At 38.1% G+C, this 22,494-nt stretch overlaps 2 protein-coding genes across 16 annotated transcripts in view; one reads left to right on the plus strand and one right to left on the minus strand.

Annotated features, from left to right (window-relative positions):
• Nucleotides 1-12,921, plus strand: part of OSBPL1A (oxysterol binding protein like 1A) — a 198,782-nt gene extending 185,861 nt beyond the window's left edge. For all 7 annotated transcript variants that reach the window (XM_011360422.2, XM_011360420.2, XM_011360424.2 and 4 more), the window contains 7 exons: nt 1,996-2,103; nt 3,008-3,097; nt 3,358-3,484; nt 5,846-5,962; nt 6,603-6,726; nt 7,806-7,896; nt 11,692-12,921. In XM_011360422.2, coding sequence (XP_011358724.1) covers nt 1,996-2,103; nt 3,008-3,097; nt 3,358-3,484; nt 5,846-5,962; nt 6,603-6,726; nt 7,806-7,896; nt 11,692-11,794 — 760 coding nt within the window. In that variant the 3' untranslated portion in view covers nt 11,795-12,921. The remainder of the gene's footprint in view (nt 1-1,995; nt 2,104-3,007; nt 3,098-3,357; nt 3,485-5,845; nt 5,963-6,602; nt 6,727-7,805; nt 7,897-11,691) is intronic.
• A 424-nt stretch (nt 12,922-13,345) lies between these two features.
• The window catches only part of CABYR (calcium binding tyrosine phosphorylation regulated), a 25,153-nt gene continuing 16,004 nt past the window's right edge, over nt 13,346-22,494 (minus strand). For 7 of the 9 annotated variants that reach the window (XM_023530801.1, XM_011360437.2, XM_011360434.2 and 4 more), the window contains 2 exons: nt 17,505-18,773; nt 13,346-15,419 (listed from right to left, as the gene is read on the minus strand). In XM_023530801.1, coding sequence (XP_023386569.1) covers nt 14,821-15,419; nt 17,505-18,773 — 1,868 coding nt within the window. In that variant the 3' untranslated portion in view covers nt 13,346-14,820. The remainder of the gene's footprint in view (nt 15,420-17,504; nt 18,774-22,494) is intronic. The other 2 variants (XM_011360435.2, XM_011360438.2) reach the window with 2 other exon arrangements.

Consider the following 22,494-nt stretch of genomic DNA (forward strand, 5'->3'; position numbering starts at 1 on the left):
ATGTATAAGCAGTCTATATTAACACAATCAAAATAAAAGTCCCAGGATGATTTTTGATAGATATAGAGAAGTTGATTCTAAAATTTATATGGAAAAGGCAAATGAAATAGAACAGCTAAAACAATTTTAAAAATAAGCACAGAATTGACACACTCCCACTTCTCAATTTTAAAACTTAACTCTAATGGTGTTGTAATCAAGACACTATGATATTGGCAAAAGGATAGACACATCCATCACTGGAACAAAGGAGAGAGTCTAGAAAGCTGTGAAAACAATTCAGTGAAGGATAGTCCTTCCCACAAATGGTGTGGGAACAATTGGGCATCCGTATGTTGAAAAATGAACCTCAAATAATATCTCACAGCTCATAGAAACAATTCAAAATAGATCATAGGCTAAAATAAAATGTACAGACTATAAATCTTTTAAAAGAAAACATAGGAAAATCTTTATGACCTTTGATTGGGTAAAAATATCTTATAGAGATAGAATACCAAAACACAACCCAGAGAAGACAAAATTCATAAATTAGATTTTATCAAAATGAAAAACTTCTGCTTTGTCGAAGGCACTGTTCAGAGAATGAAGAGAGAAGCTACAGATGGGTAAAAATTATTTGCAAATCATGTATCCAGCAAAGGACTTTTAAACAGAATATATAAAGAACTCTCAAAACTCAACAGTAAAAAAAAAACAACAGAATAAGAAATTAAGCAAAAGATGTGAACAGATGATTCACCAAAAGAGATATATGGATGACAGTTAAGTGCACAAAAAGATGCTCAACAGCATTCGTCATTAGAGAAATACAAAAAATTACAATGAGATATCACTACATATCTATTAGAATGGCTAAAATCAAAATAATTTTTTAAATTGACAATACCAGCTGTTGGCAGAGCAGCTAGAAATCTCATATCTTGTTGGTGGGAATATAAAATAGTAGAGCCACTCTGGAAGACAGTTGGCAATTTCTTATAAGGTTTACCATATGTTTACCATATAACAGCAATTCCATTCCTAGGTATCTACTCTAGAGAAATGAAAGCTTATGTTCTCACAAAAACCTGTACACAAATGTTTGTAGTAGTGTTATTCATAGTTACCAAAAACTGAAAGCATCCCAGATGTCCTTCAATGAGTGAATGGTTAAATTGTGGTATATCCACTCAGTGGAATACTACTAAGAAATAGGAAAGAACATTTTACTGATACATAGAATTTAAAATGCATTATACAAATTGAAGAAGCTAATATCAGAAAGTTACATGTATATCATCTCATTTACGTGACATCCTAGAAAAGGCAAAACTATTACAATGGAGAACAGATCAATTGTTTTAGGGAATAGGGATGAAATGGGGGTTAGACGGGAAGGGCAGCATGAGTGAATTTTTTGGAGGGTGATAGAATTGTTCTGTATTCTGATTGTGGTGGTGGTTATACAAATCTATACCTGCGTTAAGCTCGTAGAACTGTACACCGACAAAAGTGAATTTTATTGTATGTAAATTAAAAATTAAAAACAACCAACCAAAAAAAAAAGGAAGAAAAAAAAAAAACCTTTTTTTTTTTCAAAAACAAAGGAAATGTAAAATTGGAGCTTATTCACATACTTGACCCTTTGGTAAGCTGGAACGTACTTCCTTTGGAAAGTGCTAAATGATAGACCTTCATTTTTATTTTCTACCTCTAATCTTATTTTTCTATATGTTTTTAACAAACTTTTGAATGCTTCAGATGATTATAAACATAGTTTATTTGGCGTTTGGTGGAAATGTAGTTTTTTCCTTAAGCTTTTACATCCTTTTGAAAAACAATAAGGGGGTTAGAATGATACCTGTTACGCTGTGAGTTAACACCAATAGAGCTGAGTTATCTCCAGCACTCTAATTTGTTATCCTGAGTAATGGCATGTGAGACAAATGCACTTTTTAAGCAAAACAATACTTCTTATTTTTCTGGGTTTGGCTTTTATTTTTTGTTTTTTAGACACAATGAAGCATATACATGGACAAATCCTACCTGCTGTGTACATAATATCATTGTGGGTAAACTCTGGATTGAGCAGTATGGCAACGTGGAAATCACAAACCACAAGTAAGACACTTTAGGGTATTTACTTATCTCTTCAGTTGTCATCATATGGTATCAATGGACTTCATTTTTTGAAAAAAGCTGTAGAAGAGCCTGATGATAAATTAAGTATAGGCAGTATAAACGTTAAATAAATAGAAGCCATCCATTTAATGAACAGAGTTAGTTGAAGTTTCTGAATAGGAAAGACCACGTGAACGCTAAGCTTCTCCAGCCTCTGTGACTCTTAATGCCAGCCTCAACTCATTTTGCTTATATTGTATAGTTTGTGTTATTCACACAGGGGAGTGGGGGCGGAGGAACATCAAAGTTATGAAGAGTTGGGTTCAAATTCTACTTTGTGACCTTAGACGAATGTCTTAGTCAGATTGGTCTGCTATAACAGAATACTGCAGGCCGGATTAAACAGCAGAAATTATTTCTCACAGTTCTGGAGGCTGGGAAGCCCCAGATCAGTAGGCCCGCAGATTCGATGTCCGACAAGGCCTTCTTCCTGGTTGCAGACCACCACCCTATTGTATCATGTGGCAGAGAAAGAAAGATCATCTCTTATGTCTCTGCTTTTAAGGGCTCTAATTCTGTTCACAAGGGCTCCACTGTCATGACCTAATAATAACATCCGAGTGCCATCACATTGGGGATTGTGACTTCAACATCTAAATTTGGGGATGGGGGGACAAACATTCATTCTACAGCAACAAGTCACTTATTCTGTATGAACCTTGCCTATCTTTTCTCTATGGTGGGCCCAGTACTAAATAAGGATTAATCATGATAACCTCTGTATGGAGTCTGGCATATGCTAGAAAATGCGTGAACAACAACTGTTGCTAAAAAGGTTATCATGTCGTTCCTTACTTCTTCTTCCATGTCGAATAGTAATCTGAGCTTCATATCTCCTTCACAGGACTGGGGACAAATGTGTGTTGAATTTTAAGCCATGTGGCCTTTTTGGTAAGGAATTACACAAAGTTGAAGGCTACATTCAAGATAAAAGGTAAAATGTCCATTTTAAATGTTCAATAGTATAGGTGTCATTCTAAATAAATAAAATAATGACTAAATAAAATGTCAATATTAAAATCTGCCATAATCTAGGAAACAAGCATTTTAATATGTTGAAAAATCTTTCTTCTACAATGAAAGAGAAATATCTATTTCTTTAAAGAATTTGATTCATAAGCATCTTTATAATAATACTCACTTATAGCAAAACACTGGTTTAATTGTTGGCTAAACATCAGTTTCTCTTGACAGCAAAAAGAAGCTCTGTGCTCTCTATGGGAAGTGGACTGAATGTTTATACAGTGTCGACCCTGCCACTTTTGATGCTTACAAAAAAAATGATAAGAAAAATACCGAAGAGAAGAAGAACAGCAAACAGGTGAACATTCTATAAGGTGATATCAAAGGAATCATTGGATTCTTAAATTTGCACTAAATTTTTTGGAGGTGGCCTATTAATTGGGTCACAGTTTGACCTTTTTGTTTGTTTCTTTTTGCTAATGCCTGTAATTTTTCTCCTGAATGTTTTTTTTTTTTCAATTGAGATATAATTGACATATTTTTTATTCTTTTTAAGGAACAGATAATCTGCCTTGGTAGTGAGCATTTGACATAATTTATATAGAGTACAGGTGTGTTCATGGAGCTTTGAATTCACATAGCGTTGGAAAGTTGGAGTTTTCTTCCTTTCTGTTTATGTGCATAAGAAGTTATCAGTTGAATATTTAAAATTTCCTCCCAAATTATCTTCTATTTTTCATGCTTATTAGCATTTTTCTTGCCCTCTCCCTTATCTCTAAATCACTGAAGTTAAGACACCTAGCTAAGGAAGTCATTTCTGGACTGCAGTGCAGCTTTAAACTTTCTTCCTTATGGAACAGTTAATATCCAGATAGTACTTCTGCATATGAGGCACATAGCTTCTTGCTGAAGGGCCCCAGTGAGGCTCTCACATTCGGCAGATTCCTGTCCCTTTCCTCCATGCAGGAGAGTTGAGAGCTAAAGAAAGATTGCACCTGTTTGGACAGAGTATTTGAGGACTTATCACTTTCCAGTGACCAGTGTCATGGTTCAGAGCACGAGCTCCGGGTTAGAATCCCGTTTCCACCATTTATGAGTGGAGCAGCCTTAACGCAGATGTGGCACCTCCTCTCTGCCCCAGTGCCTTTATTTATAAGATGGAGATAATTGTGACCTATTTGTCAAATAAGTTGATAAATGTAAAGGGCTCTGAATAAGTATCTGGTCACAGTAAAGACGACTCAAGTCCTTTCTGCTCACATCATGCCCACGGGCTGGCAGCCTGAGCAGCATCTGAGAGCTGCAGGCTCCCAGGCTCACCTCAGACCTTCCAAATTACAGTCTCTGGGGCTCTTGGGGGCAGTTCTGCATACAAAAGTTTAAGAAGCCCTTATCTTCAAAACCAGAAGATTTTGTTTTTGAGTGGCTTTCTTTTAAATCGAGTTAACCATGATGCTGAGGTGAAAAGAGTTTTATTAAATGACTAGAGCATACTGCTTTTTGGTAGCTTTAGCTTTTTTCTTTCTTTATTTCCTTTCATCTCTCTGTGCACAGTTCTGCTTTTCTCTTCACATCCCATGTTTCCTGCCTGCTTTTCCTGCATTCTGGGAAGTGCACTGACACTTCTGCAGCTGTCAGGAAACTGATGGGGCTGGAGAAGGACGTGTTCCAGGGTCCTGGGGGCCCTGACACAAACTCCTTGGCAGCAGCTCCAGCCAGTACAAGGCAGCTTGGCAAACACAAACTCACCAACATACGGGTATCATCCACCCTCGTTTTCTAGAGATGGGGTTGGGGACAGCAAAGGACATTGGCGAAATTCCAGAAAATATCTCTCATGCCCCATAAATCCCTGGCCAGTCTTTGTAGAAAAGTGGCCTTCCCCCTTGGAGAGAGAAATTGTTCTCGCACATTCACTCCATGTCTAGTCTTTCTCCTTCCTGTGTGCATCTGGCTACCGTAGGTTTCGGATGTTCCTGAGCGTATTCAGATGCCATGGGAAGTTTGTCCTCATCAATGTCGTCACCTCCTTGCTGCTGTTTTTTAAGCTGTGTATTCACTGAAAGTGTCTCATGCAGTAGTTCTAGTCTGACATTGAGAATATTAACCTTCCAAAGGCTTCAAGGCTTTATATATAAACTGTGGTAATAATATATCCTCATAGGTTTATTATGTAAGGACTAAAAATAGAGAGAGCTCCTAGCAAAACTCTGGCCTATGGGGGTAGCCAAAAAAAAAAAAAAAATTTCTTTTTTAGCCTAACACCTATTTAAATTCTTTTTTAATCAAATGCTTTCAGGATCTCTAATGATTTTGAGTCATTGATAATTTAGTTAACTGCCCCAAGAATTTAACCTTTCCTTGAAGCTCTCATAATGTTTCAGTAAATACTCAAATGAGTTATTCTGTCTTTTAAAAAACTTTAAGAACATTAAAACATAGGTAAAGAATGATGATGATAATGTCTTGAATGCAGATAACACTAAATGATACAATATATCAAGCTCATGAGACTCATGGGCACTTAAGTCATTCAACCAGTTTTATTGACTCCCTACACTGTGTTAAAAGGTTAAGATATAAGAACAAGAAAGTCATGGCGCCCGTGCCCTCATGCGGTTTACATTTTAGTGGTGTGCAATAAATGCGGTTATTTTCCAATTTGTTAGTATATTCTTTTTAAAACGTTTTAATTTTATTCATATGTTGTTTTTTCCAGATGAGCACATCTGAGGAGTCAGACGAAATGCCGATGCCAGATTCTGAAAGTGTGTTTGTTATCCCCGGAAGTGTTCTCCTGTGGCGAATAGCCCCACGGCCTCCAAATTCTGCTCAGGTGAGACAGGGCTTGCTGAATGTGGCCTCGCTGCTTATATTCAGCTCCAATGGTGCTCTTTCCATGACATGTGCAGGGCCAGCTCAGGCAGAATGTAGCAGAGGGCAAGTTGTCGTCGACATGTTCCTCAGCTGTCCCTCTGCTGGCTTCTGTGTGCAGTTTCCCTTCTCACTCTGACACCCAGTGTATTCATGCCATCCATCCCTTCTGGCGCCCAGCTGGGGAAGATGTGTTTGGGTGGGACTTCTGGGGGCTTCTTTAACAATGACTTAGGGGTAATACTGGTTCTCATTAAATATAAGATAATGCAGTCTCTTCAGTTTAAGCCCCCCAGATCCAGCAAGTAATGATTTTAATGAAGAAAATAGAATGTTGGTTTTGCTTATAGTCCTACTTTAAGTTGACAGTGGTAGAGAATGTTTATTCTGCAGGGGCTGCTTCTTTGAGGCTAATACCTATAGGTGGTACAGACTTCAGTAAAAAAATTTAGATATATATGGTCTGAGACAGGTGGACCGTCGTTGCCACATAAAAGGAGGGTCAGTGGTCACTGTTGGAGCAAACCTATTCTATCTTCAACAGTTTTCTTTGTGTAGTATGCCTTGGTGTATGTTAATTTGAACATTTTGCTTCTTTTCAGATGTACAATTTTACTAGCTTTGCAATGGTTTTGAATGAAGTAGACAAGGAAATGGAGAGTGTGATTCCTAAGACGGACTGCAGGTTACGGCCTGACATCAGAGCCATGGAAAATGGAGAAATTGGTAACTAGCATCTGATGGTGCTGCCGGTGAAGAGTGATTTCTTTGGGGGATGTTGGGTTTTTTTATTCCTGGTGATCATTAGCATTATCGGAGTACGAACATTTTTAGTCTCTCTTAGAAATTTTTAAATTAAAATTCACTTTAAATTTAGTAACTTTTATTTTAAATTTGGAAATCTGAGGTAGATTAGCTCGCATTCATTGTATATCAGTGGGATTGTGTATATGATGAGGCATATCTTAAATGTCAGAGAGGGATTTGAGAAAATAATAGCACTTCATCAATTTTAAGCTTTATTCTCATTATTTTACTATAGATTTCAGAATTTAAATATTGTAGCCTCAAAAAAGAGCTTTGCCTCCCCTTGATTAATTAAAACATGTTTATCTTGTAGTGTTAAATTTCTTCTAATTCAGAGGTTCTCAAAAAGGTGGCAGTTTTTCCCCCAGGGGATATGCGACAATGTCTTGGTTGTCACATCTCGGGAGCTACCACTGGTGTTTAGAGGCCAGGGGTGAAGCTAAACATCCTACAGTACACAGGACAGCCCCCTACAAAGAATCATCTGGTCCAATATATCAGTAGAGCCAAGTTTGAGAAACCCTGTTTTAACTAAATATTCTGATACTCTCTTTGAATTATCAGTGAGACAGTGCAACAGTATATTGGAAATTTTGTTTGGATTTCTTGTGAATGGAATCTAAAGGAGCTCTGCAAGGTCTAAGGATTTAGAAAACTTCATATTTATTCAGTTTTTCTACCCAATTTTTCATTAAAGCACTTTAACACCATTTTTTAGCCTTAAGAATAAGCAGGTTCATTTTGGTAAATGCAGATGTTAAAGGTATGGGCTATAGGAAGAGATAACTGGGTCTTGAATGCCAGCTCTGCCTTTTACTAACCTAGGTATGTGTTAAAATTTTAATTTGAAGTTTGACTATGGTGTTTGCATTCTCATAAAATGGAGCTCATTCCAATACATATGGATGGTGCTTCTCCATAAAGTTGTGCTTAGTAGTACTACGCTTGGCAGTCTTTCCTTGCAGTGTAACTGTTGTCCACTGATGTTCTTACTTTAGATCAAGCCAGTGAAGAAAAAAAACGACTTGAGGAAAAACAAAGAGCAGCCCGCAAAACCAGGTCCAAGTCGGAAGAGGACTGGAAGACGAGGTGCGTGGGTTTTTAGACCCCTTGGCTGAGCCTTAGGTGGCTGCTGTGTGGGGCAGGGCAGGGCTGTCAGATGTGGTGAACTGCAGAGCAAGGCCTCATGTGAATTCTGCCTAGTTGTTTCCGGACCTGAGAGAGAAGGTCTTTCCACTGACGAAGTAGTCAAGCGAGAGAAAAGGGACTATTTGGAAATTAAGGTTAAAATAGTCCACACAGTTATTGCAGGTAAATGCCAATTAAGAAAACTATCTTGCTTTTTTATCTAGCAAAACCCTGTCTTTTCCATATATAAGAAGGGAAATGAAATCCAGAACTACAGATTTTGGCATGAAAATAGGTTAAGAGCTATTTGTTTATACATGCAGATAAATTACAGGGCCGTCTGCATATATATTTAGAAAGTACCTTTACTCTTCCAAATACAAGGGATATGACATACAATGGAAATGCAGTTTGTATGAAGGAACATTCTGGACTCCATTCAAATAGTGGGCAAGAAAATTTCAAAGCTTTGAAAGTTTTTTTTTTTTTTTTTTTAAGAATCAGGAGTTATCTAGTAGCCACTTTATTAATAGAATCTCTTGTAATTAAGAATAGAATAAAACATTTTTCTACATTGGTATCACATAATAGAAACCATTGTCCTACAATTCAGTAATTAAATCAGTTTTGGAGCCAATATGCAGCAGATATTATTTGGTAACTCTTTTGCATCATAAAGGAAGATAATAGTAAGAATGAGAAATAACTTTCAATATCATCTAATCTGGTGGTTTTTGGACTTTTTTGTTAGCACCAATATCTTTTTTTGTCAATGAATGCATAAATAATCTGCAAATATAGAACATATGCAGACAGAGCTGCTGTGGTTGGACCAGGGCTGAGGGCGGGCCCTAGGCCACTCCTCACCTTCTCCTACCCTGCATACACCCTGGGTCCCTAAACTCCATGTTATACCGTTTGAAAACCATTAGTCTAGAAATCCCTTTGTGGTACAATGGGAAACAAAATGCTGGTGTATTTCATTTAGGGGACTTGTGCAAGGGCACACAATTAGTAAACCACAGACCCATGATTAGAACCTCTACCTTCATTAATCCTTCAAGCAAAGCCACGTTGCTTTATGTTGATGTGATCCCTTTTGAAAAGATCTGATATATTTCATCATTATTTCTAGTCTCTCTTGCATAGAACCCCACATTTGTACTATCATTCTAATTATTAACTCTTATTTTTCTGGTCACATTTTCAAGTATACAATATAAGTGAAAAGGCCAGGAAAAATTTTCACTGCCAGATGTTATAACATTTAGAAAGCAGAGCTTTAAACAGCTCTGTTGTCACCTGAAAAATAAAAACTAAGAGCTACACTTGTGAACTCTAACAGCCTTTCTTCCACAGCTGTGTCATATACCAGCAGTTGTTACATGAATATACAGATCTTTAAAGAGATCCTGCTGACCTTTTGTCAAAAGAATGTGCTTTGAGCACTTTTCTAGTGGTGGTAAGAAGATTGCACATTCATTGACTTGTTTTTTTTTTCACCACTGGTAGTGTATATTTGAATAGCTTAGTTCAGTTTGAGTAAGGGCAGGTGTAGGGTTGTTTTAATAAACATTTTCTTCTGTGTAGAGCTAGAGCTAACTAGCTTCATAAAAATCAAACTCAGAAACATATTGTAACTTGTCCCAAGTTCTTCCACACTAAAAGCTGACATTCCTGCTAATACTCGTTTCACTCACTGAAGAGAGTTCAGGCTCCAGGGTTTTTCAGGCTATAAAACTGCCCTGCTTATGAAAATGGCTGTTTGTCATCCTGACCTGTTTTCCTAGAGGAGCTCACAGACTTTAATGAGCATGGGGAAGAAGCGTGGGTACTGGTGAGAGACACAGGATTTGAAAGAGAGGAGAGGCAGGTGATGAAACCAAAAAAAATTAAAGACATTGTCTCCCCCCAACACGAGCATTGTGCAGAGTTAATATTTTATAGAATGTTATTTTTCTGATAAAGACTCGTGGACTCTGTAGACTCAGAAATATTGAATGAAAGGTAGCAAAGTAATCTTCATTCTCCTTCTCTTTCCTGTTTATTACTCATCCTTTCCTAAAATGTTTGGCTTTAGATAAATTGACCAGACTTTTTTGTATGTGGAGAGGGTGTGATGATAGCAGCAGAGGTTTCCAGACCTGAGTGCTCAAAATTAAGAGAACTAGAATTTGAAAGAAACCTTAATTTTTTTCATCAGATCATGAGCTTCAAGGCGGTCATCTCTCATGCAGTGTTTGAACTCTCCCCAAAAAAAAAGGAACCCCCAAAAGGAAGCCTGCAAAAGGGGGCCTTTAGAGAACTTTGCTTACATGCGAACAAAAAAACATCCTTTGCTATTAAACCTGTCATTCTGCGAAATGTCTTCTTGCAGCTTTTTCATCCTCTATTTTGTGTGGAAGAAATCCTGTAGCGCAGGGTCTGAAGCTTGCTTAATTTTGATTCGCCTGCTTTTCTGAAGTACTTGACAAAAGTGCCTCTACTGCTTAGACTTTCGAGATCCAAAGAAGTATAACTATATAGTTCATATTAGAGAAAAATTCTGTGATTTGGATCAAATAATGCTTCTGTAACATATTTCTAGTTTGGTTACCAAAGTCTGAATAATATATATCTTGATCATTTAAAGTAGACTTTTACATTTTCTAACTAGAAAATCCCCAAAGCTAAATCAATAGTATTAGTATTCTAGAAAATTCTAGAAAATAGTAATAGTATTCTAGAAAATTTGGTCTAATGGCAGTTTACTATATGATCCTTCAAGGAAATAGTCTAAAGTAGTTTTTTTTCCTCTCAGGGTTTTTAATGCTTCTGTTGTGGTAGTAGGAACATTTGTGATTTACCAGATAAATCTAACACCACTCTTGTTAAATATTTTTAGAAGCAATTTATTTGGAAAAAATGGTGAAACCTAAAACTGTTTTCATAAATGTTACTCTGACAACTAAATCATATTTCCAAAATGTTACACAAAATTTAATTGTGAAACTCTTGAGCAAGTAATTTTGATTTTCCATTACCTAAAGAAAACTGGGACTGTGAGAAATGGGTGACATGTTTTTCTTAGGGCAAGAAAATGATTAGGGCAGCTCTTCTAGAATTAGATAAGACAATTTAGGATGTTAAAAGCTAGGATGTAACCTAACAATACATATTAGCATGACAAAAATTGAGACCCAGGAAGATTTGGACTAGATTAATTTCAGTAGATTATTTGTGGCATAGTATATTTGAAAAATTATGGTCTTTAAAATCAAACTTAAGTTTGGTGTTAGTTGTAAGCTTGAACAAGTTATTCAACTTCTCTAACATTAAGCTCATTTGTAAAACAGTTTTAAAGGCTTGAGGGGCATTTAATCTGAACCGGGCACCTCTCACGTTACTATAGGTAGGCTGTAGAAGTTAATTGCTTTATCCTAGTTCCCATTCCTAATGGCTTTTAAAAGAATGCCTTCTAGCAGAAGGAATGGGGCTATCAGTTGAACAATTAGATACAAATATTGGTTCTAACAACCCTACTAGACAGAAGGTCCTACTATTGCTTGATGCTGTGGAAAATCCATAGAACTTTGCATGGTATCATTACACGTTTTGGACTATTATTCTATATATGAGCCCTCAAAAGAGAAAATCTATCACTTCTTCACACTCTTTGGAAATCCATAACTCTGAATACTGCAAGCTAGTGAAGCAGCAGGTACCCTGTGATTTCAGACAGTTTCCCTGTAAATCTTGTCTTTTCTCTTTAAACAGGTGGTTCCATCAAGGTCCTAATCCCTACAATGGAGCACAGGACTGGCTTTACTCGGGCAGCTACTGGGACAGAAACTACTTTAATTTGCCTGACATTTATTAAAATGCAGACAAGTCAGGGCATTTGGCTAATTTACAAATAAGTCTTAAATCTATGTTTTTAAATTTTTTCCCTTGGTTTCTACTCATCTTTTAAAATAAGGAGAAAAAAAAACCCCACTCATAACTTGCATTTCACCCAAGAAAAGTAGGGCATAAGGTGATATTGGTGATGAAAGTGTTATGGAAAATGGGTCATTTTGCTATCCAGACATACTTGGAATACTATTTTATATTGAGGTAAGCGAAACTGCTGGATAACTGGAGAATATGCTTTTTATGGTTGCTGTTGCCATATTTACTAAAGGTTTATACCTAAATGTAACTTTAGCTTTATGAAATTATATAGTAATCCCAAATCAAGTTATTTTGAATATTTTATGCTGTCATGCTTGAATGTTTTAGGTGTAACTTTGAAATGTTTAGAATACTCCTATACAATGTTTATGTGCTCAAATGCAGAGAAGGTTATGTCATTTTGTAAAGACTACATTGGTAAGATGGCTGTTTTTCTAACTAATCCTCTCCATTTTACCCCTTCCCACCTCCAGAAAGAAAAAATGCCTGACTATTCAGAATAGGTATCCTGATTTGAAAATTCTAATGAATTAAACTGAAAAGGGCATTTCATTTGCTTATCTTAGTGCTCGGAATTTACTTTGACAATTCTGTAATCAATGTCATTAGAATTAAGGTGTTTAATTGTACGTTTGAATTGAAAATATGTATAAAAATCTAGCAATTCACAAAAAATACCCTAGAAATATTTTAATCATCATCATCATTACATAATGACAAACCTTTTTAAATGCTTCAACTTCCAGTGGCAAATGCCACCAGAAAAATTAAGTTGCACTCATGTAAGTATCAAACTATATAACAGAAGGTCTTGTGCATTTTAAGTTTGCAAGGCACCTCTGTACTTAATGTATGAAGACCTACTGTACAGTAGTTTTGCCCCTTTAATTGGGGTACATTAAGCTTATATTTATCCACCCAACCCCAGACTGAGATATTACTTCAAGGGGCCTTAGGTAGCTGCCAGTAAATTATTTTAATTGCTGTCATGAAGTTAACAAGTGTTATAATGAAATAATCTACCTGATGCTAAATAAAGGCTTTAGAATGTTACAAAAAAGTGTGATTTCTTTTAAACTTTCAAGTGTACTAATGTCGCCACTTCGTACCATCCTAAATGATCAAGAATGACCTTATGAAGGAGTCCTTGTGGTGCTGCCATCCCCAGGTCCCAAGAGATAACCAGCTGCCTAGCACACACAGCGGTAAGTAGATAGCACTTAGTATAGTAAGATAGCACTTAGTATAGTATTATAGGGAAGTGCTACTCTTCATTTGGTGTGAATGCCAAATAACAGAATTATCAAGTGGTAATTCTTGGTTAGAAAAGCTAGAATGAATGAGAGTGGTTATTTTTTTTACAGTGTGTACGAGAGTTGGAAAATGCTACTGTGTCATAAGTCTGAAAAGATTTAAGGCCTTTTTTGTCTGATTGGTTGCCTACCTCCTGAATTACAAAATAAGCAAGAATACAAGGTTTTATGCTTGCATGAAGTTTATTGATATATTAGGCTTGGTGGCAGACTCCACCTTGAACGTTGACTCAAACAGCCTCATTTTCGGCATCTGTTAGGAATAATGTAGCGAATTGTTTAATCATGAAACTGAACATGTGAAGTGAGATTAGAAATGCAAGGTCTCCCCTCCTGTCACTAAGCAATAATGAATCTAATCAGTTACTTGTGCATTTGCAGTAAGGTATCCTAGCATTTCATGCTGAAAACAGCCATTTTATCCGTTCTACTATAAGTCCAAAAAGGGAATAAGTAAATGCCCATCGCCTTAAGATATTTTGATGACTGAGAATTGTCACCATAAATATAGTCACTGTAGTACTTGAACCAATTCCCACCAGTTGTTCTAAGTAACCGAATTCCTTGGTGTGTAGGTATAACACTTGTATTATATACTCTTAGCTAGTCTCCCTGCTTCCTCTAATGACCTCCTCCTGACGTCCCATCCTTTCCCACGTAGCAGCCAGAGGGATCTATCATTTTTCTGGTTTCTCATTGAACTTTCAATACAAAGCTTTCTCCTTGGTATGCAGAGACCCTGAATTATGGTCTTCTCTTCACGTCTCCAGTTTCCTCTTATGTACCCTCCCCTACCTCCCACTTGCAGTACCTCCAGCCCCCATGTTCTTTCCTGCCCTAGAACTCTGGGGCTCTTGGCAAGGCCGGCTGCTTTCATACTCTGGGCTTAATAAAGGCGGGCTGGCATCAGTACCATGTTTGTTTTCTTCATAATCCTTAACACATTGTAATTTTTTGTCCATCTCCTCCACTAAGGTATACAGTTCATGTTTTGCTCACTGTCCTGTAAACACGTGGGGGACAAGGGGCTAGCTAGCACAGTACCTGGCATCAAGTACCGGTTGAATGAAAAACTTTTAAATGAGTGATAAAATTCATATCTGTGATTAATTCCAGTTGTCTCTTTAGCTCTAATGTGTTTCCAATCCATTCTACTATATTCACTCTAAGAGGGAGTAAACTCTTACTACCATTTATTGGGTATTCCATATATAATCTCTTACCTTGCTCTCCAGTTGTTCCCAGCTCTTTTGTCTTTGCTCCTCCCTACCCCTTCAATATGCCAACTAGATTGTAAATTCCCACATAAGACTTTTCAAATCCATCCCCTTTTAGCATTTTCCAGGGGGCTAGACACAGAACCAGGTGTTCAAAAGTGATTGGGTTGATCGGTTCATGTATTAGGCACCAGATCCTTGGTGTGAGTCATAACGGTACAGTGCACTGCTGTGCATTATTAGTAATTGGTGATAAGCTGGAGGCAATAATCTCATCAAATTAGAGTATACCCTAACTCACTGCATATCTCAATTCAATTTATTTTTTAAAAATATCTCAGTGTTCAGGTCAACAAATCAAAATGCTAAAAATTCATGTTTTAAGGCCTACATATTATGGTAGGAAAATTTACCTACCAGTTTTATGTTTCTGCTTTGCGAACATGGGCAGTAGTCACGGTTATTTCTCCAGCAATACCATAACTTCCAAAGGGAGTATGTTTGTCACCAGATCCTGAACCTTTTTTGGCTACATCTTCTACCGGGAAAGCAACAGAAAGAAAAACTGGGCTTTGTGGCCTGGGGACATCCTGTCCACTTGTAGGAGGACTAGCATTCTGGGGGTTAGGGGGCTGTTTCTGGAATTTCTGGTCTGCAGGAACAGCAATGGGTACTTGGACTGCAGCATATCTCTTCAAGGTGTCTGACTGGGGAACAAGCGCATGACCAGGAAGAGGTTTCCAATCCTGTGCTTCCTGAACACTGGAGCCTACTAAAATAAAAGGTGGGGCACTGGTCTTCTTGCTGTCGTCCATCATCACATAAGTTGGAGAAGTAACTTTCGGTGGATGCTGCAGAAACTGTGGATCCTTAGGATTAGATAAATAGAGGGTTGCTTGGGGGAAAGGCCCCGGTGCAGGTGGCGGTGATGGGCGACTTTGTTGATTCATATCAGTTAGACAATAAAGGGTCCACATGTTAGAATATGGTGGTGGTTGTCCTGCTTCGCTTGTTGCTATTGCTATAAAAAAAAAAAAATTTGCAGGCATTAGAGGTTTGGTCTCTGTATCAGGCGCTATGCACAGAAATGTCTTTATAAATTTCGTTTACATATAAATAAACAGCTGTAGTAAATATGTGCCATAAAGCATGCTATAGAGAGGGCTAAGTAAATTGTGTTTGGTAATGTGAAAGGAGAGATTCTCTACAGTTGGGAAATGAGAACAGTGCTGTGAGGCAAGGCGGGGACACTAGAGTTGTGGCTGAAGAAGCAATCTCATTCTAAGTTGCTGTTTCTAGGTACTTAAACTTTAGACATGGCTTCTACAGGGTCCTTGAGAGGAAATGGAAAATCGACAATTTCGGCTTTACGAAAAAATTAATTGAGCGTGTTAAGCCACTGGAAAAAAGGGTTAATTCATCTGCATAGTGATTCTTTTCTTTACGAAAGAAATCCACACTAGGTATCATCTTTTGATCACATAATCAAATCTCTTTGGCCCTTCAGGTACCATTACCTCCCATTAATTTGTCACCACACAAAACCATCACATAATCTAGGACTCAGAACCCCAGAGAGCACTGCTTTTAGGCAAGGCTTGAAATCATAGGTCCGAGGCGGCAGTAAAAGGCTGGTTGGTCCCATAGCGGTTCTTTAAGAAAAAAAGTTCTAGACATACCCTCCATCTACGTACACTAAGGACTCTATAATATCCAGTTTGACTTGCCTAATAAAGATAGTACTGTCTTTGAGAACTGAGTCCTAGAAGATGGGATGGCAGAGAAAAGGTCCCTGATGGAACAGGTGAAGTTGGCCCACATGTGCTGGGTTCACCTGTCCTTGGTGCAGCTTATCTTCCCCCAGAAAAGATAACACTATGCACATGATTAAGCTAGTGTATTTTCAGTAGTTTCAGAAATTTTCAATTGATCCTTGAAACTAATTTAAAAATACGCACAAGCCAAGTCCTCAGATTTTTGTTAAATATCCTCTTAATGCTTGCTTGGTAATAGTTAAGCACCTGAAAACAGTGACTTGGTATGGAAATGCCGCTTAAGCCACAAGTGTGATGCCAGCCTCACACATTACACTCCCAGCACTGGCTTCTGCCTTTTCAGCTGTACAGAATCCCTGTCACACTGCCAGACAGAATTTGATCTCTAAACACCTGCTTTGGTAACATTTCTTTGTCATTCTGGCTTTAGTAAGAGTCAAAGTTCAGAGAGTTTCTGCAAAAGGGATGGGGGAAGTTGGCTCATGCCTGGCCCATCTTCCCCTAAAGGGAGACAGGCCCCTGCACTTGTCTAGGAGGGTGGGCAAACCAAATGCCGTAATTAGATCGAGATGGAGGTCAAATCATGTCTGTGTCACAGGAAAGCAGTGGCGATAGTTCAGCAGCCAAAAAAAAAAGCAGCTTGATGTGGGCACTTGTGGGGGAACTGACAGAAGAAAGCCAGTCATCTTAGCTGTTCCCATCATTGCTCAAGTGCCTGACTGTTCTTTCTGCTGCTGCTCCCCTGTGTGACAGATCTTCATCCTGACCTGTCCCCTCTCCATCCAACAATGAAGCTGCTCCGTCAGCTGCGGGAAGCTCGCAGGCAGGAAATCAGTGCTTGACCCAGCTCCCCAAACCAGGTTGCAGAGCTCTCCTGACTCCATGTGAAAGCACAGTCAAACACACCACCATTTCTTTCACTTTTAAAAGGCCACCACCTATGTAAATGCATTGCTGTAGTTTGATTTTACATTCACAAGTGAGAAATTGGATACCAATACCCCTTAATGACAGTTTTGTAATAGGAGTATTCAGATTGCAGACCTAACTAAAGGCTCTGTTTTTCACTACATATGTTCAAAAGAATAACACAGAAGTGCTAATGACCAAACTTTGAGACCTAATTTTGGTGAAGTCACTTTAAAATCACTCATCTCATAAAAGTAAAATCTCAAATACAACAAAGCCTTTAAATAGGTTTGGCATTTTAAAAAACGATTGAAAGTAAGACGTCTGACCAAATCTTCAGAGAGCCTACCTAGATGGTTACCTGAAATACAAATGTCACCTGAAATGTAATATTTAACTTTGTAAGTATCTGATTTTCTTACCTGGCTTCATCAAACCTTGTTCAGGTGCTGCTTCCCATTCTGGTTCGATTTCTGGTTCAGTAAGACTTTCTGGACCAGGAGGAGGGGGGCCACTAGATGATCTTACAGATGTACCTGAGTGCACAGTTTTTGTAGCTTCCCCAGAAAGCACAGGTTTGACCCCCATCTCCTGGGATGCAAAGTTTTCCCATGACTTTTCCTGCTCAGGGACTATCGCAACGATCTCCACTTCAAGGTGCAGAGATTTTTCAGAGCCTACTACATTGGCAGAGCCCTCTGCATCCAGGGATAGTGCAGATGGACCTTTCAAAAAGGTGTCAGAGATCACAACTGTTGCTTCTCCCTCCACATATACTGAGGAATTAAGTTTTGCATCCTCCAACTGTGCAAATTTTGCAGAATCTACAGATTTTTCAGATGTGCCTGAGTCTGTCTTGAGTGTAGGTGTGGAACTAACTGGTGGTAACAGCTCATTTTCTTTAAGAGAAGCAGCTTGATCGGGTAAAGGGATGACTATTTGTCCTGGCATTAGCTCGACATAAGTAACTCCTTCAATCACAGGGTCATCTTTATAGACAGATGATATACGAATGGCTGATGTAACCTCAGTATCAGCCTGCAAAGGGACCTCAGGAGCTTGATCATGAGCAGGAGGTTCTTGTTCATCCTGCAAGGGGAGTAAGGAAGCCGTTGGTGGTTCAGCCTTATTGTCTTTAGGTTTAGAACCCAAGTCTACATGGCCAGATGTTTGGCTCACAACCTGCCTTGCTACCCCCTCATCAGAATACGCAACAGAAGCAGCTACCATGTTATCTTCAGCAGCCTCTGAGCTCAGCACCTCGTTGGAAAAAACAGGCATACTTGTTGCCACATCCACCATTAAAACGTCAGACTGATCATAATGAACAGATGAAACTTTACCTAACATCTGAGCAGCAAACTGAGCTGGGTCAGCTGGGACATAGGCAACCTCTGGTGAGACAGCTGTTGGACATGGTGATGAGGGTGGGGTAGCAGTCTTGGGAGTAGATGCCTTTGAAGGACCACTAACTGCTTCACTTGTCGCCTCAGGCTCTTGGGGGAGCTCAGCATGAACTGATGGGAACTGAGTGGTTTTGTTGCTAAACTGTGGTCCAGCTATATTGTCCTCCTCTGTGTCTGTAGATTTTTCCATCCGTGTAGGTTCTTGGGAAACTGTAGATGTTTCTCCTGATTCTTTTACATATTCTGGTTTCTTCTCTTGTGTCGTTCCTTCTGACCACTTCTCAACTAAAATAACAGCCAGATGATTAATAAGTATATATTTCCCAAATGAAGAATTTTAAAGAAAGCAGCAATGGGCTGAGCATTCAAATGTCAATATATATACAAGTACAAAAGAGTTTTATTTTCCAACATCTGTGATTTAGTGTGGGTAAAGAAACTTTCCTGTCCTGTGCAATCAAAACACACCTCAGTTCATCTTAGAAATAACTGACTCCAGGTAGCACAGAGACAACTAATGATCAGATACCACTTTCATCAGAGGAAAGATTCTGACTGCCTAGAAATAAGGAAGCCGAAAATCTCCATGGAAAAAGCTACCGATCCAAACTTTGGCACACAACTAAAGAAGAAGAAGAAGAAAAAAAAAAAACTCCAACCGGCCAAAAAAAAACCAAACCTTAACCGGCAAAAAAAGAAAGAAAAAAGCCGGTCACAAAAATAAAGGCATTCCTCAATTTAAGGAAATTGGTATATAAAGTCTTAATGAATTGGAAAACTAGAGGACTAGAGGGTATTTTTACATTAGCACATGTCATATATTCCAACCTAAAATGGTAGCAAGGTGTGATAATGCAGCCTACTGGTCCTACTGTACCAGCCAAGAGGAGCAGAAAAAGAGATCTCTGGATCCAAAAGTAGGGTCTGAGTGAATGAATCCTCAGGCATGAGAAAAGTCTTTGGACAGCCTGGGAGGTTCAAGCCAGCTGGTGACATTTAGAAACTCCTAGAGCTAGAAAAATCATTTTCTGCTTGTCACCCACACATTTGTGTAACCACCTTGGTGGTTCCTCATCTAACGTTTTCATACCTGCTTGCTTTACTGAGGATTTTCTCTCAGGGAAGCATCTCCCTAATGTAATGAAATCTGCAGGAAAAGTAGAATTTGCTTTACAATAATGTGTTTGCTTCAAGTCAAAACTTTCAGGACGTTTTCATAGGTTCGGGTGCTTCCTAAAGAACAGAGTTTTACAATGGCTCCTTCCACAGCTGCTAATTTCTTGTAAACTCAAGTCAGGTGTCAAGTTCTGGACATGGATTAACACACCAAAAATGTGCAGGAAGGAAAAAAAGCTACATCCACTCTTGCCTCCCTCTGCTTAAAACAATACCTCATTTTTCTAACCATTCTCCGTTTCGGGACTTCCCCACGCACAAAGTCCTTTATCCACTAATGCACTTGACTGGGTGCTTGTGCTGTGTGTAAGCCACTGTACTAGGTCACTGTTGAGGATATAAACATTAAGATGAAATCTCATAAAGCTAATGTTCAGTAGGGGAGATAAGGTAGGTAATAGAAATATAGGTTAAAAAAAAAAGTATTAAGTACCTAAAAGTATTAAGTATCTAAATGGTTCTATTAAAGATCTATGGACATTCAGAGGAAGAAAATAATCTGGCTGGAGGAAACTTTATTTAAATAAGTCTGGCCTTACACTTAAGATACAGAACGCTGCAAAACTATTGCAATTATAACAAGGGAAAGCCAAATCACAAAATATGTTGACAGTGGTGGGTGTAGTAACTAAAATATGTATGGGATACAATGGCTTTATTTTGTTACTCTTTGAAAAAGAGAAGGGACAGGTGTGGAAGGGGCCCCTCACAATTGCCCCATCCAGGATGCCAGAGAGCCCCCTGTGGAAAAATACAGGTCAAAACCAGCCCTGTCCATTCCGATTTCCTTTATTAGAAACTTTACCAGACTCCCTTGTCCAGTGAGACAGAGTGGAAGTCTCAGGCTTCTCAGAAAGAGTTTCCTTTCTTAATGAAGGGAACGAGTGTCACTGGTGCCACTTTCTCTTCCTTCCTGACTTAAATGTGGACACAGTGCCTAGCTCAGTGGCATGAGGGGCCAAGTAAAATACGCTAAGAATGACAGCCTAGATAATTGGTGCTTTTTTATTATAACATTGGCAGCAGAATGAACACCACTTCCAGATACCTTGTTTTCTAAGTCATAGTTAATTGGTTTTCTGTTACTTGCAGCTGAACACTTCCCTGATACATGGCATAATTAGAAGCAGTAAAGAAACATGAAAGGGGGGTTATGGTACATGCCGCTTTTTAAATACTATGTCTGTTTTTATTTGGTGAATTCAGTAATATACATTTTCTCATTGGGCATTTGTTGAATTCATTATTTGAAGATTAGATAATACATTGTACTTTTTTAAACTTACTGTCTAGAAAAATTTGTGCTATGTCCCATACACCCTCTCTGTGGTATAAGGCTGGTTTTCAAGACGATGCTTTTGAATTTCCTACATTAGAATCATGTTCGGTGAATAGGTTTACTTCTTCCTTCCCAATATGTACACTTTTTTTCTCTTTTGTTTCTGTTTGCCTTATTGTACTGACTAGAATCTACAGTGCACTGTTGAACAGAAAGTTGATATTAGATATCTCTGTCCTGGTTCCAATCTGAGGGGAAAGTATTCAGTATTCACCACTAAGTATGTTAGCTATAAGGTTTTTTATGCATACACATTATTAGATTTAGGAAGTTCCATTTTATTCCTTGTTTGCTTATAAACGTCTTTAAAGGTATTTCTTGTAAAGCAGGTCTGATGAGAATGGATTCTCTTAGCATGTCTGTCAGAGAATGTCTATTTTGCTTTCATTTTTTAAAGACTATAATTACTAGGTATATTCTAGGTTGGCAGTTTTTGCTTTCGGTACTTTAGAGATGTCATTCCATTATCTTTTGGCTGTTATGGTTTTGTTAAGAAATCAGGTATTTGTCTTATTATTCTCCTAAAAGTAATATGCCTTTTTATCTTGCCTGTTTTCATGATTTTGTCTTTATCTTTTTCAGCAATTTGACCATGATGTATCAAAGTGTGGTTTTCTTCATATTTATCCTACCGTGGGTTCACCAAACTTTTGATACCTTTCAATTAGACTGGGCCAATTCTAAGCCATTATTTTTTCAAAAAATACTTTCCCATTTATTCTCTATTCTCCTCATGTAACTCCTCCAATTACACATTAGTCCTTTTGATCATGTCCCATGTATGTCTCTTACACTGTCATGTTGTTTTTCTCTTTACTTCAATTTGGATATTTTCTATTGCCCTATTTTTTAGTTTTCTAATTGTCTTCTGCTAGTGATGCCATCCAATAAGTTTTTAGTTAGCTGTTATGGAATGACCATTTATTTCTTATTTTTAGATTCTATCTCTGTTGAAGTTCTTTGTCTTTTTCATCCATTTTTCCATCTTTTCAAAACATATTAATCATAGTTATTTTCAGTTGTCATGTAGTAATTATAATATTTGGACCTTCTTTGGGTCTGCTTCTAATGAGTATGCTTTATTTCTTGATTATTAGTCACTTCCTTCTGCTTCTTTGAATGTATAGTAATTTTTAATTGTATGCTGGAAATTACAAATGACATACTGTATAGGTTCTGATTTGGTGTTGCTCTTGCTTTAATAATGGTAAATCTCATCCTTCTGAAACATGGTTTTAGATTTTGTTAAAGTGGTTATTTCATCTTTGTTCTTCTAGCACACTTTGTTCCTAGGGTATGACCTTCCTGGGTTCTCAACTGAATTGCCAAGTTTTCTTAAGTCTTTATTTTGGCTGGGCCCAAACTCCAAAGCCTCCCCAACAGCATACCACTTCTGAAATCCCTGCTTAGCTTTTAATCTCCCAATAGCTCTTCTCTGCTAAGCCTCCTCAAGCCTTACTCCACATGAACAGCTTAGGAGTAGGCCAAAAA

The sequence above is a fragment of the Pteropus vampyrus genome, unplaced genomic scaffold, assembly GCF_000151845.1.
Source record: "Pteropus vampyrus isolate Shadow unplaced genomic scaffold, Pvam_2.0 Scaffold55, whole genome shotgun sequence".
In the NCBI taxonomy this organism is placed as follows: domain Eukaryota; kingdom Metazoa; phylum Chordata; class Mammalia; order Chiroptera; family Pteropodidae; genus Pteropus; species Pteropus vampyrus.